At 31.2% G+C, this 13767-nt stretch overlaps 5 protein-coding genes across 7 annotated transcripts; 2 read left to right on the plus strand and 3 right to left on the minus strand.

The window, feature by feature from the left end:
- Positions 1-111: 111 nt before the first annotated feature.
- Positions 112-1722, minus strand: ND-ACP (NADH dehydrogenase (ubiquinone) acyl carrier protein). Of its 2 annotated transcripts, none has more exons than XM_031985177.1 (3): positions 1438-1722; positions 1001-1117; positions 112-457 (listed from the first exon to the last, which is right to left on the minus strand). In XM_031985177.1, the coding sequence occupies exons 1-3, from the start codon at positions 1594-1596 to the stop codon at positions 278-280; spliced, it is 456 nt and encodes a 151-aa protein (XP_031841037.1). In that variant the 5' UTR covers positions 1597-1722; the 3' UTR covers positions 112-277. The 2 variants fall into 2 exon arrangements, with proteins under 2 accessions (XP_031841037.1, XP_031841036.1); XM_031985176.1 differs by lacking the exon at positions 1001-1117 and adding an exon at positions 831-956 and having other exon boundaries at positions 1438-1721.
- A 359-nt stretch (positions 1723-2081) lies between these two features.
- Tbc1d8-9 (TBC1 domain family member 8/9) lies at positions 2082-8581 on the plus strand. Of its 2 annotated transcripts, none has more exons than XM_031985164.2 (18): positions 2082-2444; positions 2994-3160; positions 3276-3449; positions 3538-3631; positions 3710-3899; positions 3966-4099; positions 4170-4374; positions 4447-4652; positions 4729-5021; positions 5087-5290; positions 5358-5689; positions 5854-6009; positions 6088-6273; positions 6347-6535; positions 6722-6884; positions 6967-7308; positions 7399-7520; positions 7580-8581. In XM_031985164.2, exons 1-18 carry the CDS (start codon positions 2401-2403, stop codon positions 7796-7798), a joined length of 3420 nt encoding a protein of 1139 aa, XP_031841024.1. In that variant the 5' UTR covers positions 2082-2400; the 3' UTR covers positions 7799-8581. The 2 variants fall into 2 exon arrangements, with proteins under 2 accessions (XP_031841024.1, XP_031841023.1); XM_031985163.2 differs by having other exon boundaries at positions 2083-2444; positions 3535-3631.
- Positions 8582-9054: 473 nt separating this feature from the next.
- RpS21 (ribosomal protein S21) lies at positions 9055-9891 on the minus strand. The gene is made up of 4 exons (XM_031985178.2): positions 9764-9891; positions 9618-9675; positions 9258-9393; positions 9055-9164 (listed from the first exon to the last, which is right to left on the minus strand). Exons 2-4 carry the CDS (start codon positions 9665-9667, stop codon positions 9099-9101), a joined length of 252 nt encoding a protein of 83 aa, XP_031841038.1. The 5' UTR covers positions 9668-9675; positions 9764-9891; the 3' UTR covers positions 9055-9098.
- A 554-nt stretch (positions 9892-10445) lies between these two features.
- Positions 10446-11681, plus strand: LOC116430694 (uncharacterized). The gene is made up of 3 exons (XM_031985174.2): positions 10446-10755; positions 10835-10986; positions 11070-11681. The coding sequence occupies exons 1-3, from the start codon at positions 10564-10566 to the stop codon at positions 11338-11340; spliced, it is 615 nt and encodes a 204-aa protein (XP_031841034.1). The 5' UTR covers positions 10446-10563; the 3' UTR covers positions 11341-11681.
- Positions 11618-13389, minus strand: LOC116430690 (uncharacterized). The gene is made up of 5 exons (XM_031985166.2): positions 13058-13389; positions 12877-12927; positions 12670-12804; positions 12391-12607; positions 11618-12322 (listed from the first exon to the last, which is right to left on the minus strand). Exons 1-5 carry the CDS (start codon positions 13165-13167, stop codon positions 11777-11779), a joined length of 1059 nt encoding a protein of 352 aa, XP_031841026.1. The 5' UTR covers positions 13168-13389; the 3' UTR covers positions 11618-11776.
- Between the last annotated feature and the right edge of the window lie 378 nt (positions 13390-13767).

Here is a 13767-nt window from a genome sequence, read left to right on the forward strand (position 1 = left end):
GCACGTTGATCACCATTCAAAAACTCGTACAATTTCAAATAAAAAGAGGAGAAATATTATCCAAAACATTTGTATAAAAATCATATGATGGGTACAAGATAATGATAAAACTTCAATCTAACAAATTTATATTTATAACGCTTATTTTATTTATATACAAGAACAGAAATATGCGACTTGTCGAGCGTTCATACACCTCGATCGAGTTACTTTTTATTTGTACAATGCTCAAAAAATGAAAAAATGACTAATGCATTCTTATAAATTGTAGTGTTATTTATTCATAAATGTCATGCCTATCCGCGACGTAACGCACTATTTGTGAGGGCGTGAACAGTTTCTCCGCATCCATGTCCGGTATTTCGAAAGCGAATTCATCTTCTATCGCCATTATAACTTCTACATGGTCTAAGGAATCCAGACCCAAGTCATTTATGAAATGAGAGTCCAATGTCAACTGTACAAAATTTAAAACTGATTAAACATAAGATCTACACAAGCTGGGGCTTTTGAACAACTGATATGTAATTAAAATAAGAACTTTTTTTTCAACATTCATACTTTTAATACATGCAATTTTATAGAAGATAAGAATTACGTTTACATATCAGTTTAATTTTTAAAGCCACCACGATTCAAGCGAGGCGTCATGTTATTTTTTGAGAAGTTATCCATCAAATTATATTGGCAAGTGTCAGCTAATAATGATAATTATAATATAACTAATTTCAAATCATCGTAACTTAATACTACTTAATCTTTACATGAGTACATTTACAAATGTATTACAAGTACTTTTGATGGGATATCATCTAGTGATAAATAGGTACCTTCTTAGGGTCAATTTTATCATAGAGATTGAGTACTAGAATCACTCGTTTCTGAATAAAGTCAATTGTCATTGGTAGTGGTCCGCTGTAGTGGCGTACCTGCTTGACTCGTGTGCCTTTAATGCCCTGTAAAACAGTATTTTATAGAACATATAATAAAATTTAACAACCTTATCAGCTGATATTTTATCGTAGGCTGCAATCACTTTTAATACACGTTCTTCAAGCTTCTTTTCATCAGGTTTGGTAGCATATGTACGAATACCTTCAATCTTTACCTGAATACACTAAATACATTTTTTATAAGTTTAATAGAAGTACGCAATGAATGCAGGTTAACCAGAATATATTAACAAACTAAAATTTTGAGAATGAAACTCATTATAGTACGCAGGTTTGAAATCAATTAAAACGGCAACGTATTAAATCGATTCAACCGATTGAATCGATATTTAGGTGTTTCAACGAACTTCTATCATGTCGGATACCATTGTTCTGCCAAAGATGTAACATTTCAGTTATATAATACATGATTTAAAGCACGACATACACAAACTTTGCAAAGAAATTTGCAAGTGTTCTGCTAGTAAAGGCTATTAGTGTTTACCTGTGGTAAATGTGTGATGATATTTTGTCTTTTGCAATGATAGGATCTTTTATTTGATTGAAGTTGCGTGGCAGTAGCTGGTAAACAAAATCGACTGACTGAATTTCTAACGATACCGGTATTCCTCATTAAAAGACGAACACTTGTAAGAGACGCCATTTTCTTAGCTATAATCGGAAAATGCAGTCGACAAGACCTGAACTGTGATCGCGTGTACGAACCTAATCCGTGTCACACTATTCTCTGTGTTATCAATTCACATTTACGGCTTCCAGAACTTAGTGCTAGAGGGCCTTAAACATGAACTTATTCTCACAAGTAGTACGATCTTCTATACGAAAAAAATGTCCTTATTTAAATGAACAATTACTAAAAAGTACAATGCAAATTTAATTCAGTATTTATCTGAAAAATATTATGTAAAAAAACAACGAAAAAAATACGACTGTTAAACGATAATAATTGTAATACAAATCAATGAGAAAATGTCTTTGTACCACCTAACAAAGCATTGAAATAATTTATCATTTGTTTCATTGGAACAAATCGTATATTATCAGAAATAAAAATATAGATTTAAAATTAGAATTGCTTGAACGTCATTTATGATAAACCTAATTTAGGTGTATATCTTAATCTTTTTTTTTTTTAACTACTGTTTTAACGAATTAATTCGATACGTTATATAATAAATATTGAGAGGTTGTTATAGAATTTAGAGAAAAACATTTGCAAAAATGAGTTTTGTAATAGTAACATTTTCATTTGGAGGCATGGCGAAATTGTCAAGATCAACGCAGGCGACGACGGACGGTTTATAGTAGAGTTCGTGTTGGTGTTTATCTTTCCCAAGTATTTTTTTTTCTGCTTTCGACCAGCCAGCGAATTTTCCGATTGTCTTGGATAAAGCGTGTTTGAATTTGTATCCTTGGTGCCATATGTGCTGGAAGAACAGTGATCAATATGTGGGTGAAGCCACAAGAAGTTCTACTGGCAAATGCTTTCTGGTAAATTAATGTGTACACATAATGTCTGATGTACTATTATAATTACTGTTTACATCGTGTGTCAAACACAGCTGACAGTACTTCGCTCTGAAATTCAAACGATTTTCGTACTTTATTGTTTGTCAGTGTTTTATTAACTCCTGTATACTCGGTTCCAACGGAAGGGCGATTTCTTAGACATTAAATCGTTTTACGATTTTATCGGTTGATATTATTTGTTTACATACTGACATTAATATCAAAATAAAATTCATGTTGTTGCGAAATGTCCTTGCTAAACAAAATTTTCTATAAGTTCAAAAACTAGAATCGGTCTTACAGGTTTTTACAATAAAGCGCGATGTAGAAATCGAAAGTGTGATGCATCGCATATATAGCGTGCGCTTTATCATAGATAAGAGACCGCTATTTAAATCACTTTGACAAATTATCAAAACAATGAACTTCTCTTTTACCACATATTTATATAAATCGTAAACAGTAAAAAAAATTTTATTAATAAATATTGTTGTGAATTGATTGTTTTTTTCACTCACATTAATTATGTAGGGTAACAGAACAAGCAACAGTATATTTTGTTTTACAACGTCGTAAGGGATATGGAAAAACCAAAGGTCTTAGCTCCATATTGGTGGGAACATTGGATAGCGTACTTGACACTAAACCCCCACCTTTTAGGATTCTTCATCAAACACCATCATCAGAAGTTTATTGGGGTAAGGTACTCCAAAATAAACAAATCTGAAAGAAACTAAATAATTCATATTCGCATTCAACTCCTACTAATTTTAATAATTTCTATTAATTGTATTGTACTTATAATATATACAGAAGTTGCGTGTTCCTTGACACATGATGAAATCTTGCAAGATTGGGAATGGCTACACGCAAATTTGATGGATACCTTAACTTCTTTCGATACAGAAGAAGAAATAACTGAATTTGTTTGTTGCAAGGTACAATCTATTATCGCAAACAGTGCTCCGGATTGTCAATTTGCAGATGGTAAAACATTAATCATTATAATTAATTAAAGAGTCAGAGCTTTTATATACATAAAGAAGTTCTAAAAAAATTGAATTGTTCACAGAAGAAGATCCAGAATCATTTAAGACTATGTCTTTTAAATTCCATCAACTTTTTAATGTACCAAAGGAGGATAAATTGGTCAATTACTATTCTTGCAGGTATTTCTGTTAAAAGTAAATTTGTTTTATTATAGATTCATATTTGAAAAATTCCGTAACATTGGATACCTTTTTCAGTTATTGGAAATCTCGTTTACCTAGACAAGGATGGTTATATTTGTCAGTAAACCATATGTGTTTTTATGCATATATTCTGGCAAGAGAGACTAAGTTAATTATAAGATGGGCAGATATCACTGAATTGGGCAAAACCAACTCTATCCTTTTTCCCGATAGTATACGTGTTGTAACTAGGGACAATAAAGATGTAAGTTAAATATTTATAACATAATATTCATTTTTCATATTGTACTTACATATTTATTTTTTGTAGCATTATTTTTCATTGTTTCTACATAAATCCGAGACATATTCATTAATGGAACAACTTACAAATATTGCTATGAAAAGACTTATAGATGAGAAGAGTGGTTTCAATGAAGACAGAGAACTTTTAAACAAGTTAAGGTACTTTGATTATCTTGTTATGTTTAATTAAATTCGATTTACATTTATTACAATGGGCTTACATTTTCAGCAAGAATATACCTAAAAAACCGTCTTTCTTAAAAAGAGATCTGGATGCTCGAGCACACTCTGAAGCCTACAGATTACAATTCAGATTACCAGGAAGTGAAAAGTTGGATGGTAGTATCGATGCAACACTATGGACGCCATACAATAAGAGATACGTCTGGGGAAAAATATTTTTATCTCAAAATTACCTTTGTTTTGAAAGCAGGGTACATATTTTAACATGTATAAATACATCTAAAAGAAAATAGCATCATTCAATAATATTTGTTATAATTTAGGTAAGAGGATTAGTAAGTTTAGTCGTACCTCTGAGGGAGGTGAGGCTCATAGAACCTGCCGAAAATCAGTCATCTAGCACAGGAATAGATAAGTCTATTTTAGTGACAACTGCACGGTCGTCCTTTTTGTTTGCTCAGATTCATGACAGAGATTTCGTTGTCCAAAAAATATCTGAATTATTAGCAAAATCTAAACTGTCCGCTTTGTAAGTTAATGTACTCTTTATTTAATTTACATTATTAATTTCATTACTATTAATTAATATGCGTATACTTTAATAGAAGTATGACAGACAGTTTACCGTTCCAAAACAATTTACCACAAAGTGATAACAACTCTGATGAAACTAAACCTGCTAATCAGTGGAAACCTCAGCCACCGTTAATGACATTATTTAAAGCCCCATTAAGCAACGAAGCAGCATTAAAACAGGAAGCTAAAGAGAAACAATGGGAACTTCATTTTGCAGAATATGGAAGAGGTATTACAATGTACAGAACAACAGAAACAGCGAAATTAATAATTCAAGGACTACCGCAGACTCTCAGGGGAGAAGTTTGGCTCACATTTTCTGGTAATAAAAATTACATTGGAAACACGATCATCTGTACAATAAAAATAATCTTTATTTACCTTCAGGTGCTTTGAATGAAATGGTAATGAATCCAGGTGTTTACAAATCATTAGTTGACCAATCACTAGGAAAATCTTGTCAAGCAAACGAGGAAATAGAAAGAGATTTACATAGATCATTACCGGAACATCCAGCATTTCAATCTGATACCGGCATTAGTGCATTGAGAAGAGTGCTTTCCGCGTATGCTTGGAAAAATCCACAAATTGGTAAATGCCGTTTTACAGATTTTTCCTCAGTACTAAATCTATTCTAAAATCAACTCTCGTGATACAGGTTACTGCCAGGCAATGAATATAGTAGCTTCTGTTTTATTAATTTACTGCTCAGAGGAATCTGCCTTCTGGCAATTATGTAATGTATGCGAATCACTATTACCCGATTACTATGACAGAAGAGTAGTTGGTGCTCTTGTTGATCAAGGTCTTTTGGAAGAACTAGCTGCTGAACATTTACCAACTCTGCATGCTAGGCTACAAGAACTTGGTCTAATCAAAGTTATATCACTTTCATGGTTCTTAACGATATTTTTAAGCGTTATGCCAACTAGCAGCGCAGTAAATATAATGGATTGCTTTTTCTACGACGGAGCAAAAGTCATTTTCCAGGTATCACATCGTAATGAATATATGTACATACTTTGATCTTTTTTTTTTATATTAATCTTTTCTCGAGGAAATTTTGAACTTCATTGATATCCTTTCTAATGAATACAGAACTAAAGTACATAAAGAAGAAATTTGAAGTAAACAGGTCTTTCTTCCTGTGTCAGATAGCATTGACAGTACTGGAATGGAATCAAGATAAATTGCTTAATTGTCGTGACGATGGTGAAGCTATGCAGTTGTTAACAGATTATCTTGGAGGTGTATACAATGACGAGGGACCTATATTGCCTAGACCAGTTGATAGTGCAACTCCCAACAGAGTAGGAATACTTGCATGAATAATCTTCACGCGTGTAAATAAATACAAATTCATAAACCCATTTACACGTTTGTTTTAGAGTATATCTGTTCAAACTTTAATATATGAAGCATATTCAAGATATGGAACATTGACTATTGGTGGAATAGAAAGGCTTCGTTTGAAACATAGACTTAGGGTAGTTCAAAGTTTAGAAGAGGGTATCGAAAAGAATGTAATCAGAAGTGTTGTTGGTGACAAATACATGACGCTGGAAGAATTACAGGTGGAATTATTATAATTATGTTTATATGCGTTGTAATGAGATATCAGTAAAATATAATTATATTTATATTTAGGATCTGCTAAGTTTAATTAGGGAAGAATTAATGAGTCAACGAAAATCTGAACCTGATCGTTATGATCCGACTCAGCCTCCTTACGAAGCGTATAAAGTAGACTTCGAATTATTCAGGATACTATTCGGTGGTCTGTCTCCATGGGGAAAGTGTAGTCAAGCTGAATCTTTAGCTGCTCGGCTATTCCGTGTAAGTCAATCCTGCTTTACAAGGCAATCAGTTTGTATCTATTTAATTTCAATAGTTCCTAATGTACAAAGAAAAAGAACAAAATCGTATAAATAATTAGAAAATTAACGTCTACGTATATCTTAATTTTATTGAATAAGATCAAGCAAATACAGAAAATGTTCATAAGTACTATTGTACTATCAGTTGATGGACCGTAATCGTGATGGTTTGCTAAACTTTCGGGAATTAGTACAAGCTATCGGAATGACAGCGACTGCTGACTTGACGCAGAGATTAAAGCTTTTGTATACTCTGCATTTACCGCCTTTACTCACACCCGTTGACTTCGAATCACCAGTGCATTCTGGTAAATAACATTCTAATATTCTTAGATACAATAATGATTTGTGACAAAGGAATGTTTATGGATATTTATCCATCGATATTAGATGGAGCAGAAGTAGCTGCAGAAGCTACAGACTTTTTCGATAGTATGGAACAAAGTGTCGCTTCCTTAGAGATGCCAGTTAGTATGGCAGAGGAGCCATCCGCAGAGCCATCCACTTTATCTCGTTCAACAAGTTTGAATAGTCAACAAGGAGATCAGTCATGGGAAATTCAAAGCATGGGCAGTTTACGCTCTATGATAGCGTCCAAAGACAGTCCACTGGATCTAAAAAATGTGCCAAAAATGTCGCAGGGACACTTAATAGCTTTATGGAAAACTCTTTATGACATGTTCCCCGCACAACCAGAAGAACAAGAAACTTATCATTGTATAGCTTCAATAGGTAAGTTATATATGACTAGACCAATGACATTTTATATCGAGTACTTAAATGAAAAACGTGTTTTCTTTTCTTTTTTTTTGTTGAATTTAGGTACTCTTTTGCTTCAATTAGGCGACGTTGGTAAAAAATTTTATGTTGAACGAGATGAATCTGAGGACAGTTTGCTGTTAACGGCTACAACTGCTGAGCAATCATCTTCCTCCGCAGAACGGGTACGTTGACAATGAATAAATTGCTCTATAATATGTAGTGTATATGATCATTTTTTTAGTCACATGATCGGAACGGAAACCCATTGAGCGTGTCGTCGTCCATCTATCCGGAATGGTCAATAAGCGTCGAACAGTTCCTGGCATCTGCCTTAACAGGTCAAGCGATTGTAGATTTTTTTAGTAAACGAGCAGATCTTACAGATGCAATTGCAACCCTAAAGAACCGTAGATTTAATCGCGTTCATTCCTTGTCAGATACACCTGTGTTAAATGTATGATACACAGATTCAGCTGTGTATAAAGATAGTGTAAGATATATATAAAAATTTATAAAGTGATAGATTGCCTTGGATAATTGACCAGCAATTTCATTTCCTAAGGGAATTTTTGCATTCGCTATGAATTAGGTAAATGAATGTTCGTTCGAAGAACAGATAGCTAATACAAAAGACATTTTTGTAAAAAAGGAAGTGAAAGTAAAAGTGGATTAGTAATGTTTTATTTGTTTCGAAATAGGGGTAAATATTGAATACGTCCAATCATTTATGCCTACAATATTCCTGTTTATTGAAAATAATTATTAATATTATACATACCAGTTTATTATGTAGGCAAAATGCAGATGTTCTTCAATTTCTTAAAAGACAAAAATTCCTTGGCCTACAAGTGTAGTGATCTGTGCATTAAAATTTGAAGAATGAATAGTGTATACTCAGGGTAAATATTACAAATGCATTTCCATTAACTTTCATAGATTATTTGTGCATGAAGAGCAAGTTTTCAGCAGTTGATACTAACAAACAACAAAAATATTTTTTAAAATCGAATTGTTGAATGTTTATAATACACAATGATTTTTCAACTATAATAGGAATGATATATGCACAAAATTTATGGTGTCAGTTATTAGGCACATTGCTTAATCTTGTATGTTTATCTTGTATACTTGAGTAATATAACATTAAGCAGTATTACTCAGAAAAAGTTAGATATATGAATATTGAAATTTGTCTATAACGAACGAGAATGTTAAAATAATATAATAAATTTACATTACATTTATATTACATGCTATCTTAAATAACACTGAACAGTTTTTTAAAATATTCAACAAATTTTTCTAACTCGTATTACTCAAAGTGTTATAAAGTATATGTATAATGCCAAGATCTATAGTAGACATATATATTTTAATATGTTTATGAACACTTTGTTTAAATGCCATTGACTATTAATATTTGAAATTATAGTTTCTTGGTATATGCAACTATATTTTTAAAATATAATTTTTATTTTTATATAAATGATATTTGCATAATTTCTGACTCAGAGATACTAAAAATTATTACTTTGCTAAGAAAAAAACATTAAGCATGAAATAAGTAAAAGATTTTCATTGTGAACAATATATGTACATAGAGTTAATATTTAATATGTGCAATATATGTACAAACTATATAATAAATGTTATATACAACAAAATTCTTATATTTAATTAAATGGTTGGAATAGTGGTTAACTGTTTAAACACATGTAGGTTTTTTAATTTTATTGAAAGAGTAAAATAATTATCTTACATTAGAAGTTTTTAGGTAAAATGCCATCATTTTTTGCAAGGCGTACTAAACAATCGTCAGATTCACCCTATAATAAAATCATTTATATTAATTTAAAAATATTTAAATTAATATAAAACATGTATGAGATTTATATATTTGGAAATAAGGATTGACATACCATACGTCGGATAGCTCCACAAATGGCATACATCTTTTGTGAATCAGTCATACGTCCAGTTTCAGGATCAACATCAGCAATGCTCAACTGGATAGAAGCATGATCCTTCGCATGAATGATGCGATTACTTGAAGAGCTATTAACAAAATAAGATTTCTTTATTCATGTTCGATTGCAACCTAATCTGTGTAATTTTAATAATATTTGTATAATATTGACAAAGTTATTCTTATGCACATTAAAAAAAAGATTTGTTCATATCTTAAAGAAAGCTTTTTCTAACGTTTGAAGATTTTCAATGAAAAAACATATTACAATTCTTTTTCATAACAAAAGCGTATAACCACGTGTACCGCTTACCATTTTCTTGGGATATACAAGTCAACAACATCTCCGTTATCGTTTTCCATCGTTCTAACTGTAAAATAAACAAAAATACAGAGTTTGTATCATACGATATTAAATTAGTGCACCAAAATTGACTACAGGAATATATTTTTCCTCACATTTATTTGCTAAGTGTATGCCTTAAGATGGCTACGGAAGGTAAAGAACTTCTATTGACAATAAAACGGATATGTCGCAACGGAGCAAGCATACCAATATAATTCATAGCTTAACATAAAATCCCTATGTTTTCTTGATTCTTTAAAATTTTGTTTATAATTGCAGGTTTAGAATATTTCAGTAAAAAACTAAACAATAGGGTTGGCACTTAGGACTTAGCAGATATATGAGACTTGACGTATTTTCTATAATGTCCCATGGCATTTCTTGTCCATTGTTTAAAAACACCGACCTCATTAAAAGTATCCTAGTGAACTAGTGGACCCTATTGGAATAATATAGACTTAATATTCATATATACGCCACAGGTAAGTCAGTGCTAATAACTTAAGCATTTCGACGTAGATGGCACTGATGCGGCGGGAAAGTTTACAAATTTTGAACTCAAAAACCATGTTTTCAAGCATTATATGATCATCAATTAAATAAATTGTAACTATATGTATTGGTAAATATTTAAAGTTCATTTTTTCTGAAAGTATAGATAAATTTATTGCCCATGAAATAATCTTGGGAATTGTATAATTTACTAACTCTTATAATCCTGTTTAAATATTTGCGAAAAAAACGCTATGGTCAGTCTTGTATTTTTTGGTCAATAAAAAGGTCTAATGTCGATCACGAGAGTATATATAAAGTATTTTCTATTCTTGACAGACTTAATAGCATCCTATATAAGTCTCTTCGTCTTATTAGAGCTTGACAAACGTGTAAACAAGAAGCATGGCGACGTGTCAAGATGGCTGATCTTAACAAAGAACTGAATGAATATCTGCTGAGCAATAAAAATGAGAAACAGTATAAAATTACGGTGCCTTCGGTGACATTACCGAAAACGAACATTGGAAAATGGTTCGGAAGAAGCGGAGATGAAGACAAAGAAGAAACAGGCTGGATTCAAGGAGCGCAAAAGGAATGTTGCCCTAGTATGGTAAGTATATAGCTGTACATAACCTCAAATGTCAAATGTTTTAAACTAGTATAAGTAAAATTCCATTTTTACCTGACAGACACGTATGCAAAGGCTGATTATGTTCATTGTATGTTTTTCCATGGGTGTACTTTGTTTCTGCTTATCGGCGATGTATATTCCAGTTTTATTACTCAAAGCAAGGAAATTTGCTCTTCTCTACACATTGGGAAGCGTATTTTTCCTATCGAGGTAAGTTCAGGAAGAACGTAAATTGACTATTATAAGATAAAAATGACACACTCAACTGATTCCTAATTTAATGTGTTTTGTAGTTTTTGCTTCCTCCTGGGACCATTAAGTTACTTGAAATCATTATTTACTGCTGAGAGAAGGTGTTTCACAGTGTCCTATTTTGCCACTTTAATTGGAACACTTTATTTTGCTCTACATTTACAATCCACTCCATTGACAGTACTATGTGCTGTTTTACAATTAATTGCTATGTTATCATTTTTAGTAAGTCACATACCTGGAGGAACTAAAGGTTTAATGTTTTTTACAAGGATGTTCAAGTCCTCTGTGAACTCCACGTTACCTGTATGATATTATGGTTATTTAGGTGTCAAATATATACATGTAAAAGTAATCTTGTAACTTTACTTTTGCATTTACAAAATATAAAGATTTTCTATGTGAATGATGACCTACTGATAAACATGTTCAAACATAAATACAATAAGAATATGTGTAAAAGACTGACACTTTCAATATGACATCAGTGTTCATTAAATAAATTTCTGTTGTAAGGAGGGTTCAAGACTCAAAGATACTCGTTCAGTTAAATTATAAATATGAGTTTTGTATATAATGTACTTATATGTATAAAAAAATTTATATTCTTTATTTTTACATTTCTGTACATTTATATGAATGATGACAGTATTGTACAATTGTAGTTACATATTTTTCACATTTATTGTAATTTAAAATAAAAGTTATTAGCTCTAATTAGCAAGGTACATCCATTAATATTATTTTACTATTTTTTCTTCTGTTTTGATACTTTTGTAGCTTTCGCGCGATTACTGTTACCTTGCAATCGTTTTACTTTCAATGGTAAATAGGTAACATTCGGAGATTTATTCGTGGATATGAAACTCTTTTTGTTTCTTCTTTTATCCTCATGTATATTTATATATCTTGTATGTTTTTTAATACTTGCATCATCTTCGTCGGAATCATAATTATTCAAGGAAATAAAATCAGTTGGCTCTATCTGTTCCTTGGTAGATTCGTTAATGGAGCTGACTGTTGCACTTGGAGGAATAAATATTCTTTCCTTACGTGAAGATCTGTATTTATATACATTTGTGGATATTGTAAATTCAGTTGATTCTGAAGTTTTATCTTCTGACTCATTTTTCAAGCTTATCACATCTTCTTTGCACAACATAGACTGCTCTAAGGGTTCAGTATCCTTAAATAATTGAAGTGACGTTTTTGGTAAAGGCATATCTTCAAATATATCACAAATCTTTTTGTAGAGTGGATAAAAATGATGTTCTGGTGATTTCATTACAGTATTCTGAAATTAAAATTAAATAAGTGATGAAGAATGGATATAGTACTGTTTAAATAATTAGATATTTATACCTTGAAAGCACATGCAGCAGATGTAAGTCCAATAGTATTTAATAGAATAGTTTTAAAGTTAGACAATAATAATATGGGTATCTTTTTATTCTGTGCCATCATAATAATGTGTTTTATTAAAAGTTGAGGATCAATATTCGCATCCATTAAGACACAACAAACATTATCCTTTTCCATAGATCTTGTAATTGCATTTATGCCCAAGATAACTGAATTCCTAAAAATATAAGTCATATAGAATTATGTAAAATCACAAATTGATTAAATAAAAATAATTACACTAAGTCAGTATTAGGGACATTTTCTTGTTTCAGAAGTGCTTCAGCTTTAGCTTTGTTTCGTTCTTCTTTTTTCATTTGTTTAAGTTGAGACCAAGGAATCATACGAGGTGGACGCCTTACAGCTGGCATTAATCTGTGATTATCCATTGAAGAATATAATATCTTTTATTACTGTATTAAATGAATTATATTTCATTTAAGTTACCTTTTCAAAATATCTTCCAATTCTGTACATACATCTCCCTTTACAATTGGCCTAAAAAATGTATAGAATTAACACGTAGTTACATATGACTTCTGAACTTATTATAGCTTTCAGAAAGTAGGTACATTCTGCTTATAAACTAGGAACGTATATATTATGAAATAAAAAATACAGATCCTACCAAAAATTGTCTTGTGGTTGTGCCAGAACATTTCGCAACCCTTTAGCCGGTGTTTTCTTCGCTGACAAAGTGTGTCTCTGTTGTTGTTTCGTTAATACTGGTGTACTCATGATGAATGAATTAAAAGCATGTATGTCAATATAGGTTAAGTTTTCCTACAAACACATGGGAACATGCTGCGCCATAAATCATGAAAGCAACACTTATAGACATCCTGTTATGTCGCAAAAACACTACAAACGCCATATAGCGATAATAATGAGAAACTACTTCTGACCCCTATGGGCTGTGACCAGTGTACATTCTGTCCAACCGGTCATCATATTTCAGGGGTAAAAAAAATGGTGGAATAATTATATATTTAGTTCTCTAAATCAGAACTTACGTATAATTATTTAATTAATTTATATATAATTAAATAATTTATCCCAATATACGAATAAATATTACGCAAACACATAATATTATTTATTTAAAATTTATTCTGTATCTTTTTTACCTTTCTATTTATATATATATATATATATAAATTTATAAAATGTAAAGCAACATTGACAAAAGATTCAAACAACATTTAAACAATTAAGCATGAATTGGAAATAACTAATACACTAATCCGTAAGAATTATTTATACACAATAGTTAAAAACTATTAAATAAGTTCGTACCGGATTTGAATGAAAGGCGGGGAATTTGTACGAATTAGCGTT

Source organism: Nomia melanderi, chromosome 11 (genome assembly GCF_051020985.1).
Source record: "Nomia melanderi isolate GNS246 chromosome 11, iyNomMela1, whole genome shotgun sequence".
NCBI lineage: Eukaryota > Metazoa > Arthropoda > Insecta > Hymenoptera > Halictidae > Nomia > Nomia melanderi.

What these genes read in the sequence shown, in the direction of transcription:
- ND-ACP (XM_031985176.1), bottom strand. Translation starts at nt 1,596, where the DNA reads ATGGCGTCTCTTACAAGTGTTCGTCTTTTAATGAGGAATACCGGTATC. An exon ending in TCATCACACATTTACCACAG is followed by an intron (nt 957 to 1,437) that starts GTAAACACTAAT and finishes ACTGTTTTACAG; the next exon opens with GGCATTAAAGGCACACGAGT. An exon ending in ATAAAATTGACCCTAAGAAG is followed by an intron (nt 458 to 830) that starts GTACCTATTTAT and finishes AATTTTGTACAG; the next exon opens with TTGACATTGGACTCTCATTT.
- Tbc1d8-9 (XM_031985163.2), top strand. Translation starts at nt 2,401, where the DNA reads ATGTGGGTGAAGCCACAAGAAGTTCTACTGGCAAATGCTTTCTG. An exon ending in ATCATCAGAAGTTTATTGGG is followed by an intron (nt 3,161 to 3,275) that starts GTAAGGTACTCC and finishes TAATATATACAG; the next exon opens with AAGTTGCGTGTTCCTTGACA. An exon ending in TTGGAAAAATCCACAAATTG is followed by an intron (nt 5,291 to 5,357) that starts GTAAATGCCGTT and finishes CTCGTGATACAG; the next exon opens with GTTACTGCCAGGCAATGAAT.
- RpS21 (XM_031985178.2), bottom strand. Translation starts at nt 9,667, where the DNA reads ATGGAAAACGATAACGGAGATGTTGTTGACTTGTATATCCCAAGAAAA. An exon ending in TTGTATATCCCAAGAAAATG is followed by an intron (nt 9,394 to 9,617) that starts GTAAGCGGTACA and finishes TTTTGTTAATAG; the next exon opens with CTCTTCAAGTAATCGCATCA. An exon ending in GTGGAGCTATCCGACGTATG is followed by an intron (nt 9,165 to 9,257) that starts GTATGTCAATCC and finishes ATTTTATTATAG; the next exon opens with GGTGAATCTGACGATTGTTT.
- LOC116430694 (XM_031985174.2), top strand. Translation starts at nt 10,564, where the DNA reads ATGGCTGATCTTAACAAAGAACTGAATGAATATCTGCTGAGCAATAAA. An exon ending in AGGAATGTTGCCCTAGTATG is followed by an intron (nt 10,756 to 10,834) that starts GTAAGTATATAG and finishes TTTACCTGACAG; the next exon opens with ACACGTATGCAAAGGCTGAT. An exon ending in AGCGTATTTTTCCTATCGAG is followed by an intron (nt 10,987 to 11,069) that starts GTAAGTTCAGGA and finishes TGTGTTTTGTAG; the next exon opens with TTTTTGCTTCCTCCTGGGAC.
- LOC116430690 (XM_031985166.2), bottom strand. Translation starts at nt 13,167, where the DNA reads ATGAGTACACCAGTATTAACGAAACAACAACAGAGACACACTTTGTCA. An exon ending in CAACCACAAGACAATTTTTG is followed by an intron (nt 12,928 to 13,057) that starts GTAGGATCTGTA and finishes TACATTTTTTAG; the next exon opens with GCCAATTGTAAAGGGAGATG. An exon ending in GTCCCTAATACTGACTTAGT is followed by an intron (nt 12,608 to 12,669) that starts GTAATTATTTTT and finishes TTATATTTTTAG; the next exon opens with GAATTCAGTTATCTTGGGCA.